This window comes from Macrotis lagotis, chromosome 3 (genome assembly GCF_037893015.1).
Source record: "Macrotis lagotis isolate mMagLag1 chromosome 3, bilby.v1.9.chrom.fasta, whole genome shotgun sequence".
NCBI classification, from domain to species: Eukaryota; Metazoa; Chordata; class Mammalia; order Peramelemorphia; family Peramelidae; genus Macrotis; species Macrotis lagotis.
In genome coordinates, this window is record NC_133660.1 from 12,237,395 (window position 1) to 12,255,848 (window position 18,454).

General features: G+C 34.1%; 1 protein-coding gene across 1 annotated transcript in view; it reads left to right on the forward strand.

Annotated features, from left to right (window-relative positions):
- Positions 1–18,454, forward strand: part of BANK1 (B cell scaffold protein with ankyrin repeats 1) — a 485,960-nt gene that overhangs the window by 444,515 nt on the left and 22,991 nt on the right. The window contains exon 11 of the mRNA XM_074228107.1: positions 17,870–17,938. Coding sequence (XP_074084208.1) covers positions 17,870–17,938 — 69 coding nt within the window. The remainder of the gene's footprint in view (positions 1–17,869; positions 17,939–18,454) is intronic.

Here is an 18,454-nt window from a genome sequence, read left to right on the forward strand (position 1 = left end):
TCCGGGCCTAGGATCAAAAAAGGACCTGAATTCAAATTCTCTCAGACCCTTACTAGTTGTGTGACCCTGGACAAGTCATTTAAGCTGTATGCCTCATTTGCTTCTTCTGTTAAATGAGCTAGAGAATTTCTTTTGCCAAGAAAAGCTCAAAATGGGATCACAGTCAGATATCTATGAACCACAACAGCACCAACAGCAACAGATCCCAATTAAATCATGCTTTAAACTTTACAAAGAGCTTTTCAAATATTTCCACTTGATCTCCAAGTCGACCCCATAAGAGAAGTGCCGTTATCATGTCCTCATTTTACAGATTAATAAATTGAAGAATTAGAGATCAAGTTCTCTGGGTCACATATCTAGTGTTTATTGAAATTCATGTCTTTGCAATCAATACCATCTTCACTATACCTCCAAATTTCCTCTAATTTGTAGAGACAAGATTGAAATTAGCCTCTGATTTCAAATCCAGTATTCATTCTACAACATCGTTCCAAATAATCCTACCCCAACTCATTTCTAGATTTAATAAATTACAAATCAAAGCATCAATGAAGTACATCAGAGAGTAAGATGGTACCGGAGCAGAATTTATATGAGAAGTCAAGCAAGAATATTAAGAGGAAAAAAAGAAAGAAGGCTGTTCACTGCCAGATCTCTTATTATTCAGGGGAAATTATCAGATCTACTGATAGTGAATAAAATCATAAAATAGATCTGTGGAACAAAAGGGAAAATTGGGTAGCAGTAAAGCAAGAAATCACATTAGATTCCACTGTGTTTATTCATATAAAAAAGTACATATGGAATTATATATATATATGTGTGCATATAATTAAGTCAACTCAAAAAGATTATATATGCATAAATATGTTTTATATAGGTATCTACATTTGTGTATATAAATATGCTTGTATGTTTGTAATGTGCATATTGTATGTATATATGCATGTGGTTTCATTTATATGGATAGCTCCCGGAGAGAACTTGAGAGCTAACTAGGGACAATCTAAGTAGATATTCTTTGCCCTGGATCATATAACCAAAATGTCTCAGAGGCAGGAATTCAATGAAGCTGTCCCTGAACGTGAGACTTTCTCTCTAGCAACCATGTCATACCATCTCAAAAGATGCTGTGCTTTATCATTTTTTTCATATTATAGTATTCCCAATGAATCAAAACTCAAAATAGACAAAACATCAAAAATTTGAGTATGAATATTTTTCATAATTATAGAGAGGAGAAAAATGCTATCCATCCCCTAGAAGAAATTAGAGAAGATGCAAAAGTTTTCGATGTGTATGTATGCCTGTATATATATATAGATATAGATATAGATATAGATATAGATATAGATATAGATATAGATATAGATATAGATATAGATATAGATATAGAGATAGATATAGAGATAGATATAGAGATAGATATAGATATAGATGATATAGATAGATATAGATATAGATATAGATATAGATATAGATATAGATATAGATATAGATATAGATATAGATATAGATATAGATATAGATATAGATATAGATATATGGGCATACCAGAATAGGACCCATAATTTCATTAGAATAGGGAACTCCTAAGTAAAGAAATTCTCTGCCAATATAGATCAGGACCTTTCTGCAACTTAACTCACCTAGAAAAATACACACACGTTTACATACACATACACATCCTATATATAAATACACATATAGAGTGTGTGATGTGTATCTATATAAAATGACTACATGCCCTGTGTATTTATGCATATATTTTTACACATGTACCATATGTTTATATGTACATTTGTGTGCATGCATATAGATATGCAATCCTAGAGATCACTATGTTAGGTTTGTGTCTACTGGAACAGATTTTAAAAGACCTCAAGTTCATGGTAACTCTACCCTTAGAAGAGCAGTTATGAAATAAGTATACTAATGTCTTGTGATTATATCTCCACATAAAGGGGAAAAACTTTCCTTTTAAAAAATAATGATTTATTCTTCCAATTATATGCAAAGACAATTTTTAGTATTAATTTTTCTTAAAATTTGAGTTCCAAATTTTCTTCCTCTCTCCCTCATCTCTTTCCTCCCTAAGACAGTAAACAACGTGATATGGGTTATTTTTGTGCAATCTTTTAAAACATATTTTAATTTTAGTCATCATGAAAGTAGAAATAGGTCAAAGAAAGAAATGAAAAAAAATAATGAAACATGGAAAATGGAAAGCTTTGATCTTCAAATCATCAATTCTTTCCTTGGATGTGGAGGGCATTTTCCATCATGAGTCTTTTGGAATTGTCTTGTACTGCTGACAAAAGCAAAGTCATTCATAGTTGATCACCACATAATATTGTTGTTTTTTGTCCAATGTTCTTCTGCTTCTGTGCACTTCATTTTGTTCATATCTTTCTAGGATTTTTTGGAAATCTGCCTGCTCAATCATTTCTTATAGCAAAACACTATTTCATTATTCATAGCATAATTTGTTCAGTAAACCTCCAATTAATGGGAATAAAGGCAAAACTTTATAGGTTTGGATCCCCGTTCTGCCCTAGTAAAGGTCTCTCTCTCTTTCCTGTGTGACGCCCAGAGATTTTCCATACCCTCATGCCATGAAAACTAGGATACAAGGGCATTCAAGGATGAAGTTGATCATGGCTTTTTATGAAAAATAAGAATAGATCAATTAGATACCATTTTTTTTTTAGATTTTTTGCAAGGCAATGGGGTTAAGTGGCTTGCCCAAGGCCACACGGCTAGGTAATTATTAAGCGTCTGAGGCCAGATTTGAACTCAGGTACTCCTGACTCCGGGGCCAGTACTCTATCCACTGCGCCACCTAGCTGCCCCAGATTCTGTTTTTAACAGAATACAAAGATAGAGGTGCCTCATACCTATTTTTCTCTTGGCACTCTATCTAGGTAAGGGTCTTTGATTTAAAATATAGTCTATTATCTTCCACATGTCTCTTTAATTTCCACCTCTCCAGCTCTCACTTGGAGATATTTGTTAGAGAGAGGGAATTGATGATGTTGTTCTCACCAATTGCTCCATGAGTCTAAGGAAGATTCCATCATCTCCTGTTCTTCACATATTTTCTGTCTTTTTGCTCTTCTCCCAAAACTCTGTGGGGACAAGGTAGCCCTGTCCTACAGTCCTCATCTCATGTTAACTTCCTCTACAATTTCCAATTCCTTTGTGGCCAGCTCAAGTCTTACCAAAAATCTATTTCATACACAGTTGTACATACTATACACATATAAATACATCTTTCTTTGTGCATATGTGCATATTTACAAAAAAATCCAATCATCCAGGAAAAAAGAAAGCAAGAGATTTGAGGAAATGTCTATGGACATGTCCATACATGAGAAAGATCTTACATCCAAAATTTATTAGCAATTAAAATGAATTTATAAAATAAGATCTGTCTCTGAGTGAATAATTGGCCAGTGTGTGAATAAGAAGTTCTTGAAAGAAGAAGGACAAATTATTGACAATCAACTGGAAATGATTAAAAACTCCAAAATCATCAGAGAAACTCTCATTAAAGTAAATTTTAATATGATATAGGAGCTGCTAAAATTGCATCATATTCCATGGTATATCATTTATTATAAATATAATATGTCTATAGTACATAATAAATGATTATATCATCTTTAATATAACATCAGGAGGCACCATTGATTATATTAATAAACATTCAATTTGATTGTGCAAGCATTTATTAAATGTTAAATTAAAAGTTGGGGGGGAAAAGGTTAACTTAAAAATGATAATATTGGGGCAGCTAGGTGGCGCAGTGGATAGAGTACTGGCCTTGGAGTCAGGAGTACCTGGGTTCAAATCTGGTCTCAGACATTTAATAATTACCCAACTGTGTGACCTTGGGCTAGCCACTTAACCCCATTGCCTTGAAAAAACTGAAAAAAAAATGATAATATTCATTGTTGACAAGGTTGTGGCGAAACAGATAAATGATTCTAAACCTGGTGAAATGAGTAACATCTTGTAATCTTTTTGGAAGGCAGAATGGCAGCAGCCCATAAGAGCTACAATAATATTCATGCACTTTGACTTGGGATTTCCACTGTAAGAATGTTATTAAAAGTAAAAAAGGATCTATCTGTTAGAGAAAGGAAAAAGAATTCCTTTTTTTGGAATAGGAAAAAACTTTTAAAAAGCTATGTTTCTAACAAGGGCAAGGCGCATGAGATGTACTAAAATATATGATGACTACATCATGAGAAATGACAAATATTTACTTTAAAAAAGAAATATGGCAAGATGTTTGATATGAAGCAAAATTGAGAAAGCCAAATCAGACCAACAGTGTACAAAAAAGATGTAACTAAAAACAGTAACAGAAATGAATCATGAGGAAAGAGAAAGCTTTTACCAGATGGAGATGAGGAAGGCTTTCTAAATATTAGACATGGGCTAGGTGAATCTGTGGAGTCAGTCGAAGGCAAGAAGAGTTTGAAGAAAGACTCCTAGTTCGGTCTGGTTGGGAAGCAGAAGTTGTGAAGGGGAGTGCAATGGAATGAGGATGAAACACAGCTTGGAGTCAGATTCTGGAGTGATTTAATCATGAGGCTCAGGAGTTTGCCTTTTAATAAGTAATAGAGTCACTGAATATAGTTTGGACAGAGGAGTAATAGCAGTCAGATGTTTGCATTAGAAAGATCATTTTGATTATCTGGAGATATTTGGAGCAAACCTGGAGTCTTGGAGACTAGTTGGAAGACTAAATAATGAACTATGTGATAAAAACTTAAACTAGAGGGGTAGCATCCTGATTGGAGAAAATGGGACAGATATGAAGTATGTTGTGGAGGCAGAATTTATTCTAAGAGATAAACAGAAGAATCAGTATTATACAATCATCATCCCTGTTACTGGGGGATCACTGAGGAATTCTGAGGTAGGTATAGTAGGGCTAATGTTAAATAGGGTTTCTGCATTAAATCCTACATATAGTGAAACCCCTGGAGCAAAGGGGCCACCTAAGGAGAGATGAACTGATCCAGTCATTATGGAGAATATTCTGGAATTATGCCCAAAGAATTGTTAAACTGTCTTTACTCTTTGACTGGTATTTGGTCTATTTCCAGAGATGATTAAGGAAAAAAAGGAAAAGAAGCTATATGTCTTAAAATGTTTGTAGCAGGTCTCTTTGTAGTGGCAAAGAACTAGAAATTGCTGAGAAATCCATCAATTAGGGAATTGCTGAAAATGTAGCATTTGATTGATGGGCTACTACTGCACTATAAGAAATGTGAACTCAACGATCTTAGAAAAAACATGGAAAGACTTGCATGAAATAATGAAGAGTGAAATGAGCAGAACCAAGAGCACATTGTATACACAGTAATAGCAACAGTTTGAAGGATGACTTTGATATAATAAATTATTGATTCCCATAAATATCTAAATTAACTATAAAGGACAAATGAAGAAAATCACCACATCCAACCATGGAGAGGACTGATAAACAGATTGCATAGAATAACTTTACCTACAAATGCTCATATTCACATATACGTGTGTGTGTGTGTGTGTGTGTGTGTGTATAATACACACGCACACACCTATTTGTGTCTAATGGTATCTATCCCTAGGGCCAGGGGAGGGAAGAAAAAAATTTACATTTTAATTTTCATATATATTTAAAAAACAGCAAGTTGGGGGCGGCTAGGTGGCTCAGTGGATAAAGCACCAGCCTTGGAGTCAGGAGTACATGGGTTCAAACCCAGACTCAGACACTTAATAATTACCTAGCTGTGTGGCCTTGGGCAAGCCACTTAACCCCATTTGCCTTGCAAAAACCTAAAATAATAATAATAATAATAATAATAATAATAACAGCAAGTTGTACATAAAGGTTTTATAATTTCATGTGGAATCATGATTTTATCGCACTATATTACGGAAATGCTTCTTTTATTCCATAAATTAGAAATATAATTTTACAAGATGAACTGACAAGATGGGGTGAACCAAATAATGGAGAAGAATGAATAAGATATCAGAAAGGAATATGGAAATAACTTCTTATGGGATTTTATTAAAGTTAATATATACCTTTTAACTCATTTCTAAATATTTGGAATCGTTTTCATATATAATCCTTTTTAATATTTTGCTTCATTTATGACTTTAAAATGTACATACACACATATCTTGTACAAATCATGCATTTCTGTGATTTAATTCTCCTACCCACAATTTGTATTTTATATCAATCTCTACTTCATATAGAAGTTATGAAATTTACATCTCTCTATATATTGCTTTTGAATGTGTATGAATATCGTACATATATGTGAATGGAGATAGATATGGATAGATAGATAGATGATAGACAGATAGAATTTCTATTCTAAAAAATGTCTTATAACATGCATGCTAGTATCTAAAAGGAGGAAAGAATAATTAGTCATTTCTGAATTATTTTTCTCTTTATGATACCCAAAGTCAATTAACTGAAAGATTCTTCACTTATTAGACTATTAACTTTCCTGTCAGTGAAAATAATTATAAAACTGCATTAGGATAACATCCTACATTTAGTTTCTAAAACATCTACTGTAAGAGAAGACAGATTTAGTTAGAGCTGGATGTGGAATGGGGAATCCTGGGTTCATGTTCTCCTTTACATAATTAAAAGTTACATGACCATAGAAAAGTATTTAACCTTGCTTAACATCAGTTTTATAGACAATGGGGGTTTTTTTTTGGGGGGGGGGAAGAATTCCTGAACAGAAATGTTATAAAGAAAATGAATTGCAAATTTTAAAGCATTACATGTATGCATTATAATGATAGTGAAAAAGAGAACAATGCTGGTGATGAAGGAAAAAAAAGAAGTATTTTGGTTTTTGCTTTTTTTTGTCATTTGCCTCAGTATGAGTCAATAGTGATATGTGGTTAACAAAAATAGCCCATGTAATCTTAAGCTACTTGTAAAGAAATATAAGTTTCAAACAAAGTTAATAGTTCCCTGGTTAGAACATATCTGGAGTTTTGTGTTCAACTATGAGAATCTCATTTTAACTGATAACAAACTGGAACATATTCACTGGAAAAGAGACCCAGGTGATGAAAGAGCTGAAACTCATGTCTGATAAGAAAGTATATGAAAAATGTATGAATTATTAACCTGAAGAAAAGACTTGAGAAAAATCTGATCAATGTCTACAATTGTTGGAAGAATTCTTGAAGAGTAGAGGTAGTAAATTTACTCTGTGTATTTTCAGAGGATGAAAACTAGGACAAGCAGATGGAAATTTTAAAGAGGCATGTGTCAACTCAATAAAAGGAAGAATTTTCTAACAATTAAAACTGTCCTAGAATTGATTCCAATGGAATATTGAGAGTTTCCCGTCACTGGAACAATTCCAGAAATGCTTCAAAGGATACCTGTAAGGGATGATTATAGAATCCACTCCTGTATGAATTGAATGTTGCACTACATAGCCTGAAAGACCCCAAGATGCCCAAGTTCTATGAGGCTTCATGACTAACTATAATTCTAAGCTTTGTTCTTTATGGAGATAAGTTGAAATATATCACCTTCCACATCTGTCTTCCATATAGTAGTGTATCCTATGTTTCAGATGGGTTCAGATGCTCAGTTGTTTTCAGCTGTGTCTGACTCTTTGTGACCCCATTATGGGTTTTCTTGGCAAAGATATTGGAGTGACTTTCCATTTCTTTTTCCAGCTAATTTTATATTTGAGGAAACTGAGGCAAACAAGATTAAGTGACTTCCTATGTTCACCCAGCTAGTAAATCACTCATGAAAATTAAATGAAATCTTTAGCCTGGAGAAGACTTAGCAGAGGACAAGACAGATGCTTTTAAGTATTTAAAGGACTATCTTTAAAGAACAAAGATCTTATTCATAAGTCCAGATTTGAACCCAGAAAGATGAGGTTTTTTTTTGATTCCAGGTGCAGATTTTTAACCATTGAGCCTTCTGTAGATAATTAATGGATTAGAAAAGTGTGTTTTAGTACTTTAGCAATCTACTCTTTTTACTACAAGCAAGTAAATCAGCATCATCAACATATTTGCATAGCACTTTTAAGATTTGTACATTGTTTTGCAGACATTATCTAATTCACTCATCAAAGTAACCCTGTAATATGAATTCTATTTTTAATCTCCATTTTACAGATAAGGAAACTGAGATAGACAAAGGCTGAGTTACTTGCACATAATCACATGGCTAATAAATGTCTAAGCAGATTTGAACACAAGACTTTCTGATTCAAAGTCTATCACTTTATCTAATTCATCACTAAAACACAAGGGACAAGTCATCATGCAAATAACCATAGAATCATAAAATTTTAAAGGTAGGAAGAAACTATAGAAATTCCAAAATATAGTTGGAAAAAGTATTGCATATTTTTCAATTTTTATTTCATTTTTCCTATGACATGTTATGAAAGTTTGTCAACATTCACCCACTTGCATATGTATGTTATGAATTTTTCTACCACCCTTCCTTCCTGCCTCCCTCCCCTCCGTGGCAAATAATCTAATAAAAGTTGTACATGTTTACATCATTTTATATATAAGGAATTAGGATTGAGGGTGAAGAAGGAAAGCTATGGGATAGGAAGGAAAAATATGAGAAGTTTTCTAAAGGGAATAGAGCATTCACCCAGATTCTACTTTGGGTTCTTTTTTTTTTTTTTTTGGTTCTTTGTTTATTTGTTTTCTTGTGAATGTGGATGGTCTGGTCCATTACAGGTCTCCCAGGGCTGTCCTAGATTTCTGAACTGCTGAGCAGAGTTGCTTCCATCATAGTTGGTCTACTAACAATGCTGTTGTTAATGTATAGCATGTTTTCTTGGGTCTGCTCCCTTCACTCAGCATTAGTACAGTTCTTTCTATGCTTCTCTAAAGTTCAACCATTCACAATTTCTTATAGAAAATAGTACTCCATGACATTCATATAAGATAATTTGTTCGATCATTGCCCAATGGAAGGGAAGTCTGCATATTGTTAATTAAACTTTTTTGAAAGAATTCCAATAAGTTTGGACCAACTCACTATCTCCCATTCTACCTTTCGATAACTGTGTTTTCCTGATTTCATGCTTCAATTTGCCTTTTTACAGATTTTACCTATTGGTCATCTTTGTTTTTCTCTCTGTTGTCAACTTCCCTCATCCCCCCCCCCAATATAACCCTTTTACTTCATTGATGACAAATTCATATAAAAACAGGGACCACCCAAGCCATATATAATATTCCCTGCTGGCTACATATTGATTTAGAAATCATATGTTAATAATATTTATTTTTATCCTAATTTAATATTTCCCAATTGCATTTTAACCTAGTATGGGCCTCACTTGGGAGTTTTATGGTTTTCATATGGCCTGCAGGTCACCTGTTTGAATCCTCTGTTCTTCAAGATAGTCCTTCAAATACTTGAAAGTAGATCTCTTGTTCTCGGCTAAGTCTTCTCCAGGCTACAGATTTCATGGCATTTCTTTACCTGTATTCATATGTGATGTACTCAAGGCTTCTGATCATCCTGGGCAACTTCCTCTAGACACAATGCCCTGTCAATGCCCTTCATAAAATTTAGTTCACAAAACTAAACACATCACACCATTTATGTTCTTTTTTTTTTCTGTAATGAGGTTAAGAGACTTTCCAAAGGTCACACAGCTAGGTAATTTTTAAATTTCAAAAAAAAGAATTTGAACTCCTGTCCTCCTGACTCCAGGGCCAATTCTCTATCCACTGTGCCATCTAGCTGCCCCCAATTTCATAGATGTTCTAAACAGAAGACAATAAGACCCTTGTCATCATGTTCCTTATTGTTTTCTTCTTATTTCTTGTTATTTACTTCTTACAGTTTAATAAAAACCTATGGATCTATTCTTTTCCCCTTCTAAACCACATCTCCCTCTTCTTATACCTAAGTACAAGTTTCTTCTTTAGTCCCAACGTTTTCCTGTTTCCCTTGCAAATTTCATCTCTCTGATAAGAATCTAATATCCTGGAAAAAAACAGTGTTCACAAAAATGTTAAGTGGAATATAGTTAGAATTTTTAAGACATTCCAACTTTCAAGATCTGTATGAAATAATGCTAATTTGTTAATATGATCAACATTAATAAAACAAACTCAAGTTTATACCATCCCCTTCATTCAAGGGAAAGAAATGATCAATGTTGGAGAGTACATGAGGAAATACAGGCACATCAATAGATTGTTATAGTTGCTGCTTCAACCTCTCTAAGAAAACAATTCACTGAAGATTCTTTCCCTGGGCCTTGGTATTGTCAAAGTTTATCAATGGTTATAGGTTGCAGCTGCTCACATCTGATTACTCAGACCACTTGACATTGCCCTCCACATGAAATTCATTTTTAATTCTTTTAAGATTGTTAAAGAGTACCAGTGAGCCATCTTTCCATTTTGTTTCAACTTTCTTCCAATTTCATTTAGGGCAAGAATGTCAAGATTGATGTGATTCTGTTCCTCAGGTCACAATAAGGACAGTATCAGAGTTGGAGGTAAAAACATTATAACTATCAAAATAAAATGGCAGTCTGAGAAGCATGAGGAAGGTCAATGATTTTGAAATCAGATATCTTGGATTCCATTCATTTGGGAAATGGCTAACTAAGTTATGATTCATGAATATAACTGAAACCACTATTATAAGAAATGATAAATGTGATCAATACCAAGACAAGTCTTATATGTATTGATCTAAAATGTAGTAAACTGATCACCTGACTTTGAAGTACTGTAATTTTCTGCAGGTAGACCCAAATGATGTCAGCTGAATAAGAGTGAAAACAGTGAGGAATAAATTGCAGACTTTGCCTGAGCATAACACAAATGAGGAAGGGGGGGAAAAAAAGAAGAAAGAAAAGGAAAAGGAAATTGAAAAAGAAAATGAAAAGGTCTTACCTAGTTCTGTTGGAGAAGACACTTCAAACAAAAGAAACAAATCCCAAAAGAAGGAAAAGAAAAGGGGGGAAGAAATACAGGAATGGAAAACATTGAAAAAGGAGAAAAAAAGAAAAAAATTCTTCAACTTCTAATAGTTCATACTCCTTCAATAGTGACTACCCACCCATTCTGCTGAACATTTTCTGTTGAAGAGATTTGATTTACTTTTGTAATTATAATTTTTATTAAACTGACACCTTTCAGGCAACAATTCTTTCATGTATAAGTCCACTACTCTTGATCCACCCACATTATAACTATGAAGTAATGAGAAAGATTTTCCTAATGTTTAGGAGTCAGTCTTATTAGAATCCTACCTCATTCATTCATTCCAATATGCTTTGATTTTTTTATTTATGTGTTTGTTGCTTTTAGTATTGCTTTAGAAAATTCTTGTAAAGTATCATCACAATCAACACAAAAATATCTATATTCACTAACTACCTCCCTAGGGTACAAAGCTAGGAAGAAAACCTTTTCTTGGGAAGCAGATCTCTCCATATCTTCAACATCTTTCCACAAACACTGAAAAATCAAGTGGTCTTATATTCCATATATAAATTAAAATATATTGCTTTTATAAGAACGGCCTTTTTTTGAATATCAGATGAAGATGTAGTTTTATGGGCCTTTTTTATTTTTTATTTTTTTAATTTTAGAAAGATTTTATTTATTTTCAGTTTTACAATTGTTTGCCCCAGTCTTGCTTCCCTCTCCCCACCCCCAAAGAAGGCAGTTTGTTAGTCTTTAAAGCATTCCCATAGTATGCACTGATCTAAGTTGAATGTGATGAGAGAGAAATCATATCCTTAAGGAAGAAACATATAGTATGAGATATAGCAGAATTACATAAGATGACAATTTTCTTAAAAAAATAAATGAAAGGTAGATAGAAAGTCTTTGGTCTTTGTTCAAACTCCACAATTCTTTCTCAGGATACGGTTGGCATTCTCTATCGCAGATATCCCAAAATTGTGTCTAACTGTTGCCCTGTTGGTATGAGCAAATCCATTAAGGCTGATCATCACTCCCATTCTTTTTTAAATAAATGGAATGTGCAGAAAAGTGTTAAAGGTGACATTCTTGGGCAGCTAGGTGGTGCAGTGGATAGAGCACTGGTCCTGGAGTCGAGGGGACCTGAGTTCGAATCCACCTCAGACAATAATTTCCTAGCTACGTGACCCTGGGCAAGTCACTTAACCCCATTCCCATAAATAAAATTTATAAAAAGGTAAAATTCTTTGCCTAAGTGTTTTCCTTTAGGTGAAATAGTTTTTAGCAAATGCTAAGGTTTTCCCCAAATTGGTTGTTGTGTGTATTTACCTGTGATTGATGTGATTCTATGTTTATACATACTCATACTGTGTGTGTGTGTGTGTGTGTGTGTGTGTGTTCATGTGCATGTGTATAGGCTGGCATTGTAGGTGTGTTTGTGCACCCATATACATATAAGTGCCATACACCTACACATGCACACATACGTATATAGAGATAAATGAAGAACACCAGTCTATTTGAGCATTTATTCCTAGTATCACTGTTGATTAGTATCTATGGCAGTAACAGCTGTGTTGTTTCATAAATGGGGCACATGAGTATATGTAAAGGTCATACTTCAGATATCACATTTGTATTCTGGGTGGGGGGAGGAAGATGGAACCTTCACTGGGACTGATTTTTTGTAATCAGATGAAATAGTAAACTCTTATGAAGTTTGTTTCTATTAGAGTAAGGCATACATTTTTACAAATTTGAAATTGTATACTGCATTTTATCAAATAATTTTTAAATATTTTTGACATATTGGACCCAAATTCTTATGCTTTCCCAAGTGACCAATTGGGGCAAGAGAAGAGATTTAATTTTTGATCTTTTTTCATCAGTTTTAGCACATACATAAAGTAGTTTTAATTAAGGTGTAGATGAAGAAAGATTGCAGATCTTTACCCTATCATTGATTTGGAACATTCAGAGCCACAGTTTTAGAAAGAATGTGTCCTCATTGGAGAGAACCTTATTTTTTCAAATGTAAGCAATAATGTTGAATATTCTCAACCATAAATTAAGACTTAGATAACCTTTGCTAGATACTTTTCTTTGATGGTGGTCAATATTCTTTGTTGCTATGATCAATAAATTAAAGACAACACAAAAAATGGAGGGAAGGAAGGAGGGAGGGAAGAAGGAAGGAAAGAGGGAAGGAGCGAGGGAGGGAAGGGGAGAGATAGAAAGAAAAAGAAAAGTCATTGAATTATTGAATATTCTTTCCCCCAGTAAAATCAATGCTGACCATATTGTCCAAGAAGTTCAAAAATAGAATCCCATTAATCCAAAATATCTATAAAAATACTTCTATTGAAAAAAATACAAACTAGAAGAGGCAATAAATTGTGATCTAAGAGTATAATGGATTCTTATTGTCCCATAAAAATAGATAATTGTGAGAAATTTCAAGTTTGCAGAGATTCGGGCCTACAGAATATGGTCAAGAATATAGACTATAAAACATAGCCAATTGTCTGTTAGTTGTACTTTGATGTTTCTCTTTTAAAAAAAAATATGAGCGTTCAGTACAATCTAGGAAGTTAAGGGGAAATGACATGAAAATAAAAAAGCAAAAACAATTCTTTCAAGATCATTGAATGTGGGGTAGCTAGGTGGCACAGTGATTAGAGCACTGGACCTCAAGTCAGGAGGATCTGAGTTCAAATCTGATATCAGTCACTTGATATTTACTAGCTATGCTGCCTTGGGCAAGTCACTTAGCCTCATGGTCCCACAAAAAACCAAGGTAAAAAAAAATTTAAAAACTCAATAAATGTATTTAATTATTCTAGATTCAACCCCATGGTCTAGTCTGTCAAGATCATATAAGAGATGAGACTTCAGAATTCAAGGTAGAACAGACAGAATTTCCCTCATTCTAAACCCAACCACATCAATAACATTCTGGGGAGTTAAGAAACATTACTGACAACTGGATGTTGGGTCACAATATATGTCTGAACACATATCTGAATTTCTGGAAGTAAGATGAATTTATTATTAGCAGTCTCATATCCATCTCAACTTTCCCTGACAAGGTTGCTCCAAACTGGCACACCATTGCCTAAAAGATCTCGCTATCATGGAATATATATGTGCCCATTCGCTAGAGAATGTATTTCCCTCATAATAAGTATTTGATGTCAATTTAATGAATTTCAGCAAAATTTGCAGTGCAAAGTGATTTTAACAAATTGACTCGGAACAGACAGAAGATCAAATTCATTTCTGATTAATAAGTGGGTCTACAATTCAGCATAATTTTAGAAATTATCAATTTCTACCCTTTTCAATTAGAGGTTCTATTAACTAAATCTCTACTTTGGATTCATATTATTTCATGAATTGATGATATCATCTGATTTTTAAAAGCAGGCACTCCCAGCCATTATCTTAACAATATTGGCAAAGAATGAAGTTTCAAAATGCTCTTAAAATATTAAGTGTTATTTTTAATATTTCGAAATGGTCAAAAACACAGAAATATTTTAAAAACTCCAATTCTAATTACTTAGTAGTCAGTAGAACCATAAACTCTTTTAGCAAAATATTAAACCACAACTCATGGGTTTTTGAAAAAATTATCTTTGACCCTTTTTCCATATCAAGCTACTATCTCCCAATAACTTTAGCAGGTATGTATAGATTTTCCTTGAAAATTTCATATTTTTAAAATTTTATTTAAGGTAATAGGTTTAAAAGTAACTTGCTCTAAGTCACATAGCTAGGCAATTATTAAGTGTCTGAGGTTGGATGTGAACTCAGGTCCTCCTGACTCCAGGGCTAGTGCTCTATCCACTCTACTACCTAACTTGCCCCACATTTCATACTTTTAGAAAATTATTTGCTCCTCCTTTTTAAAATAGTATATTTGACATTCCCACTGTTTGCCTTGAAATTTTCTTTTCAGTAGGATTTGATACATTTTCTTTTATTATTTGGAATGTGACTTATATGCTCTTGATTTTTCCCAGAGCTCAGATTTCACTAACATAGAGGACTCCTGATGTGCAATGATGCAGTTCAGCAAACCATCTTTGATGATATTGTTTGGGACATTGGGACTCTGAATGACTTGCTTAGGGTCATAGAGTTAATGTGTCTGAGGTAGAATTTGAACTCGGTTCTTCCTGATTCTAAGGCCACCCCTCTAATCATCTGCATTAAATGTCTTCCTGGTATTTATGCTAAGCCTATAGGATCGTAAATTTAGAGATGCAAGGGACGTCAGAAGTCATCTAATCCTACTCCATTTTATAATCAATTAACTTTGTAAAATCATTTGATTAAGTGGTTCCATATTTCCCAAAAAATAAGACTAAGGTTTATATTCATTTTTGCTCCCAAAAAAAGCATTGTTTCCAAGGGCTGTCTAGAGATAGGCAGTCATTTCTGCAGGAATCATTATTTGATCTGATCTTCTCTCTGCAAGGAGGTTCCTCATGTTTTTAGCTAGTAAGCACTGGCTGAATCCCAGACTAGACATCTTTGGCCACCTTGCAATACAAGGGGCTGCATTAAATCCACCCATTTCCTTACAAGACTTGTGTATACCTTTGATGGTTTCAAGAACATAAATGCCTGAAATGCCTTCGATCTTATCTTTCTTATCCTTAGTGATGATTGGAGGTGGGGTTTTCTTTCTATCCTGATGTTATCAAGTGCCTGCCATATTCCTGTGTTGTATCTGTACTCCAATTGATCCTTCCACAGGAAGATTTGAGTTCATCATTTTTGAATTCAGCATTCATCAAGAGGCATTTACCTTACATTTACATTAGTTACAAATAATTGTAGTTTATATGATCATTTGCAAAGATCAATATCAATATTATTTATTTATATTTAATTATATATTAATATTACTGTTTTATAATTCAATACATCCATCTTGAATGGACATTGGCAATTTGCATCTGTCTGGTAATAATCTCAACTGGGAGTTTATTTGGGGAGTAGGGTTTATATTATGAACATCATGCATGCTAGGTCTTATTTTCTGCGAAACCAGGCAAGAGGTGTGTTCCGATTCACTGTGATATTTTGTTATACCTTCTGGGTTTTGTTTAGCAGTATCGAATTAGTTAGAATGGGTAGATTTACCAGAAACTGGAGTAAGTATGGTTTTATAGCATATTCCATTTAGCCTTGGTCAGGTTTCCTTCTCCCCGGTTCCTTCTTAGAGTCTGGTAGTTTCTCATTGGTGTCCTAAAAATTGTCCTTAGATGAACCAATGATAGCACAAGGGAAACGTTATAGTTATCCCATAAATAGGAGAAAAGGACTCCCCAAAATCAGAAGCCCCTTTGCCCTTGAACCCAATCTTCCCTTGACTCTTGTACTTTGGTTTCACAAATGGATCACAAATATTGGGGGCAGATATTTAGGACCAACTGTATTTATTGTGTTTACTTTCTAAAAAACTCCATAAGGTTAGCTGATAGAACAGGATGAATGGAGATGGTCAGATGTAAGGGGAGAGCTTTTCTTTTTTTAAATTAAGGTATTTTCCAGGTCTCAGTTTGAATGAGGAAATGTTTATTGAGGGATTAGGCTATGTAAGAAATGAAGCAAAGAATGGCCTCTTTTATCTTGTCAAAAAAAAACAAAAAAACCAAACCACAACAATCCGGGAAGGAAAAATCCTCAAGACTTCTGGCCAAAATTGAAACAATTGCTCTTTAAGTTTCCTGTTCTGTATTTGACCACTGGACCCAGATGACTCTGGAGCTCACAGTAAGTGAGACTGGGGTCTTTGCACAGCCCTCCCTTCCTTAAATTCAATTCACTTGCGTGTCATGGACCTCTTCAAAAAGAAAGGAAAAGAACACTGCTGGTTCTCTTCCAACTCCCACAGTCTGAGATTCTATGAAATCAAATGACTGGTTGGTCCCACCTACCCAGCCCCGCCCCCAGGTTAATCACAACAGCAGCTAAGAAGATGCTGGACATCAAATAAGTTTATACTTGTATATCCTTTTCTACATTTCTTTTTCTCTTTTGTATATTTTTTGTGCTCTTATTTTGCATTTCCAACACTACCAACCTATGAGCCCCACCCCCACACATATACTAAGAAAAATCCTTCTTTTAAGATGCCCCTAGTTTCTTATAAAATAATTTCTTGTTCTTTAAATATTGAAATGTTTGTGTGTTTTAGGTTCTTTTGTTTGGGAGGTAGGGGGTATGTAAGGCAATGGGTTTAAGTGACTTGCTCAAGGTCACACAGCTAGGTAATTTTTAAATATCTGAGGTCAGATTTGAACTCAGGTTCTCCTGACTCCAGGGTCAGTGCGCTATCCCCTGAGCCACCTAGCTGCCCTGATGATTAAATTCTTAATAAAAATACAATTTGAAATACTAAAAAAAAAAATTTTAAAGATTATTTCATTTTCAATCTATGAACATATCATTTGCTTTACCCAAGGGGGAAAAATCAGTCTTTTTTGAGCACAGGGATAAAAGCCATGAATCATTCTATGTAAATTTTTAATATTACCTAAATACTGGATTTAACATTTTTAAAGGTTTGGGATTTTACTTATCTATTAACAAAAAAAAAATCATGATTTCAGTAAATCAATGAGTCCTGGCATCAGCAAGATGTTACTTTAGACAAAGAAAGAGTTATGTGACATGACTAATCGGTAGCACAAATGACAAAAATGAAAACTTAATAGTCCTCCTACTCAGGAAGAAAAAAAAATACGTCAAGAATTGCCATTAGAGAAAATGATGTACAGTAATCTAGCTACACTGAGATGTCTACAATTGGGCTGAGTTGTTTGGGCTCAGTGAGTAATGAATTCGATGTGTTTTTCAGTGTTTCAACAGAAGACCACCAGACCCCAGAACGATGGTGACAAGCTCCAGACTCCTGTCAAAAAACCAGGTACTGAAACAGAACAGCATTGCAACTGTTTCTGGAAAACTATCATATGAATATTTCTTTGATTTCCTGATGCTGACAAAAGCTGCCAAGCTAGGGAACAAAAACAACTGCTTGATTGGCTTCATATAGTTCGATTAAGTTGTATTCTAAACATGCCATCTCAGGAAGAGCAGTGAAACAAAAGCCAGAAATGGGCTTGAGAAAATGTGGTTTAGTTATTTAACTATTTTTTCATATTAAATTTATGAGATCATTAATATAAAGGAGTTCCAAAGAAAAAGATCCTTCTCTCTATCTAGGATGAGACCTGCTCTGTAGCACAGTAGAACAGAATATACTATCCAGCCTATTTGTATTCACAGAACCTGGGTTCCGATCTCATCTCTGAGATTTCCCACCATTGAACCTTGGACAGATAACTTAACTGCCAGAGCCTCAATTACTTCATATTTAGTTTTTATGACCCAAGATCCCTTCCAAACATAAATCTAAAACCCAATGACTGTATAATCTTAA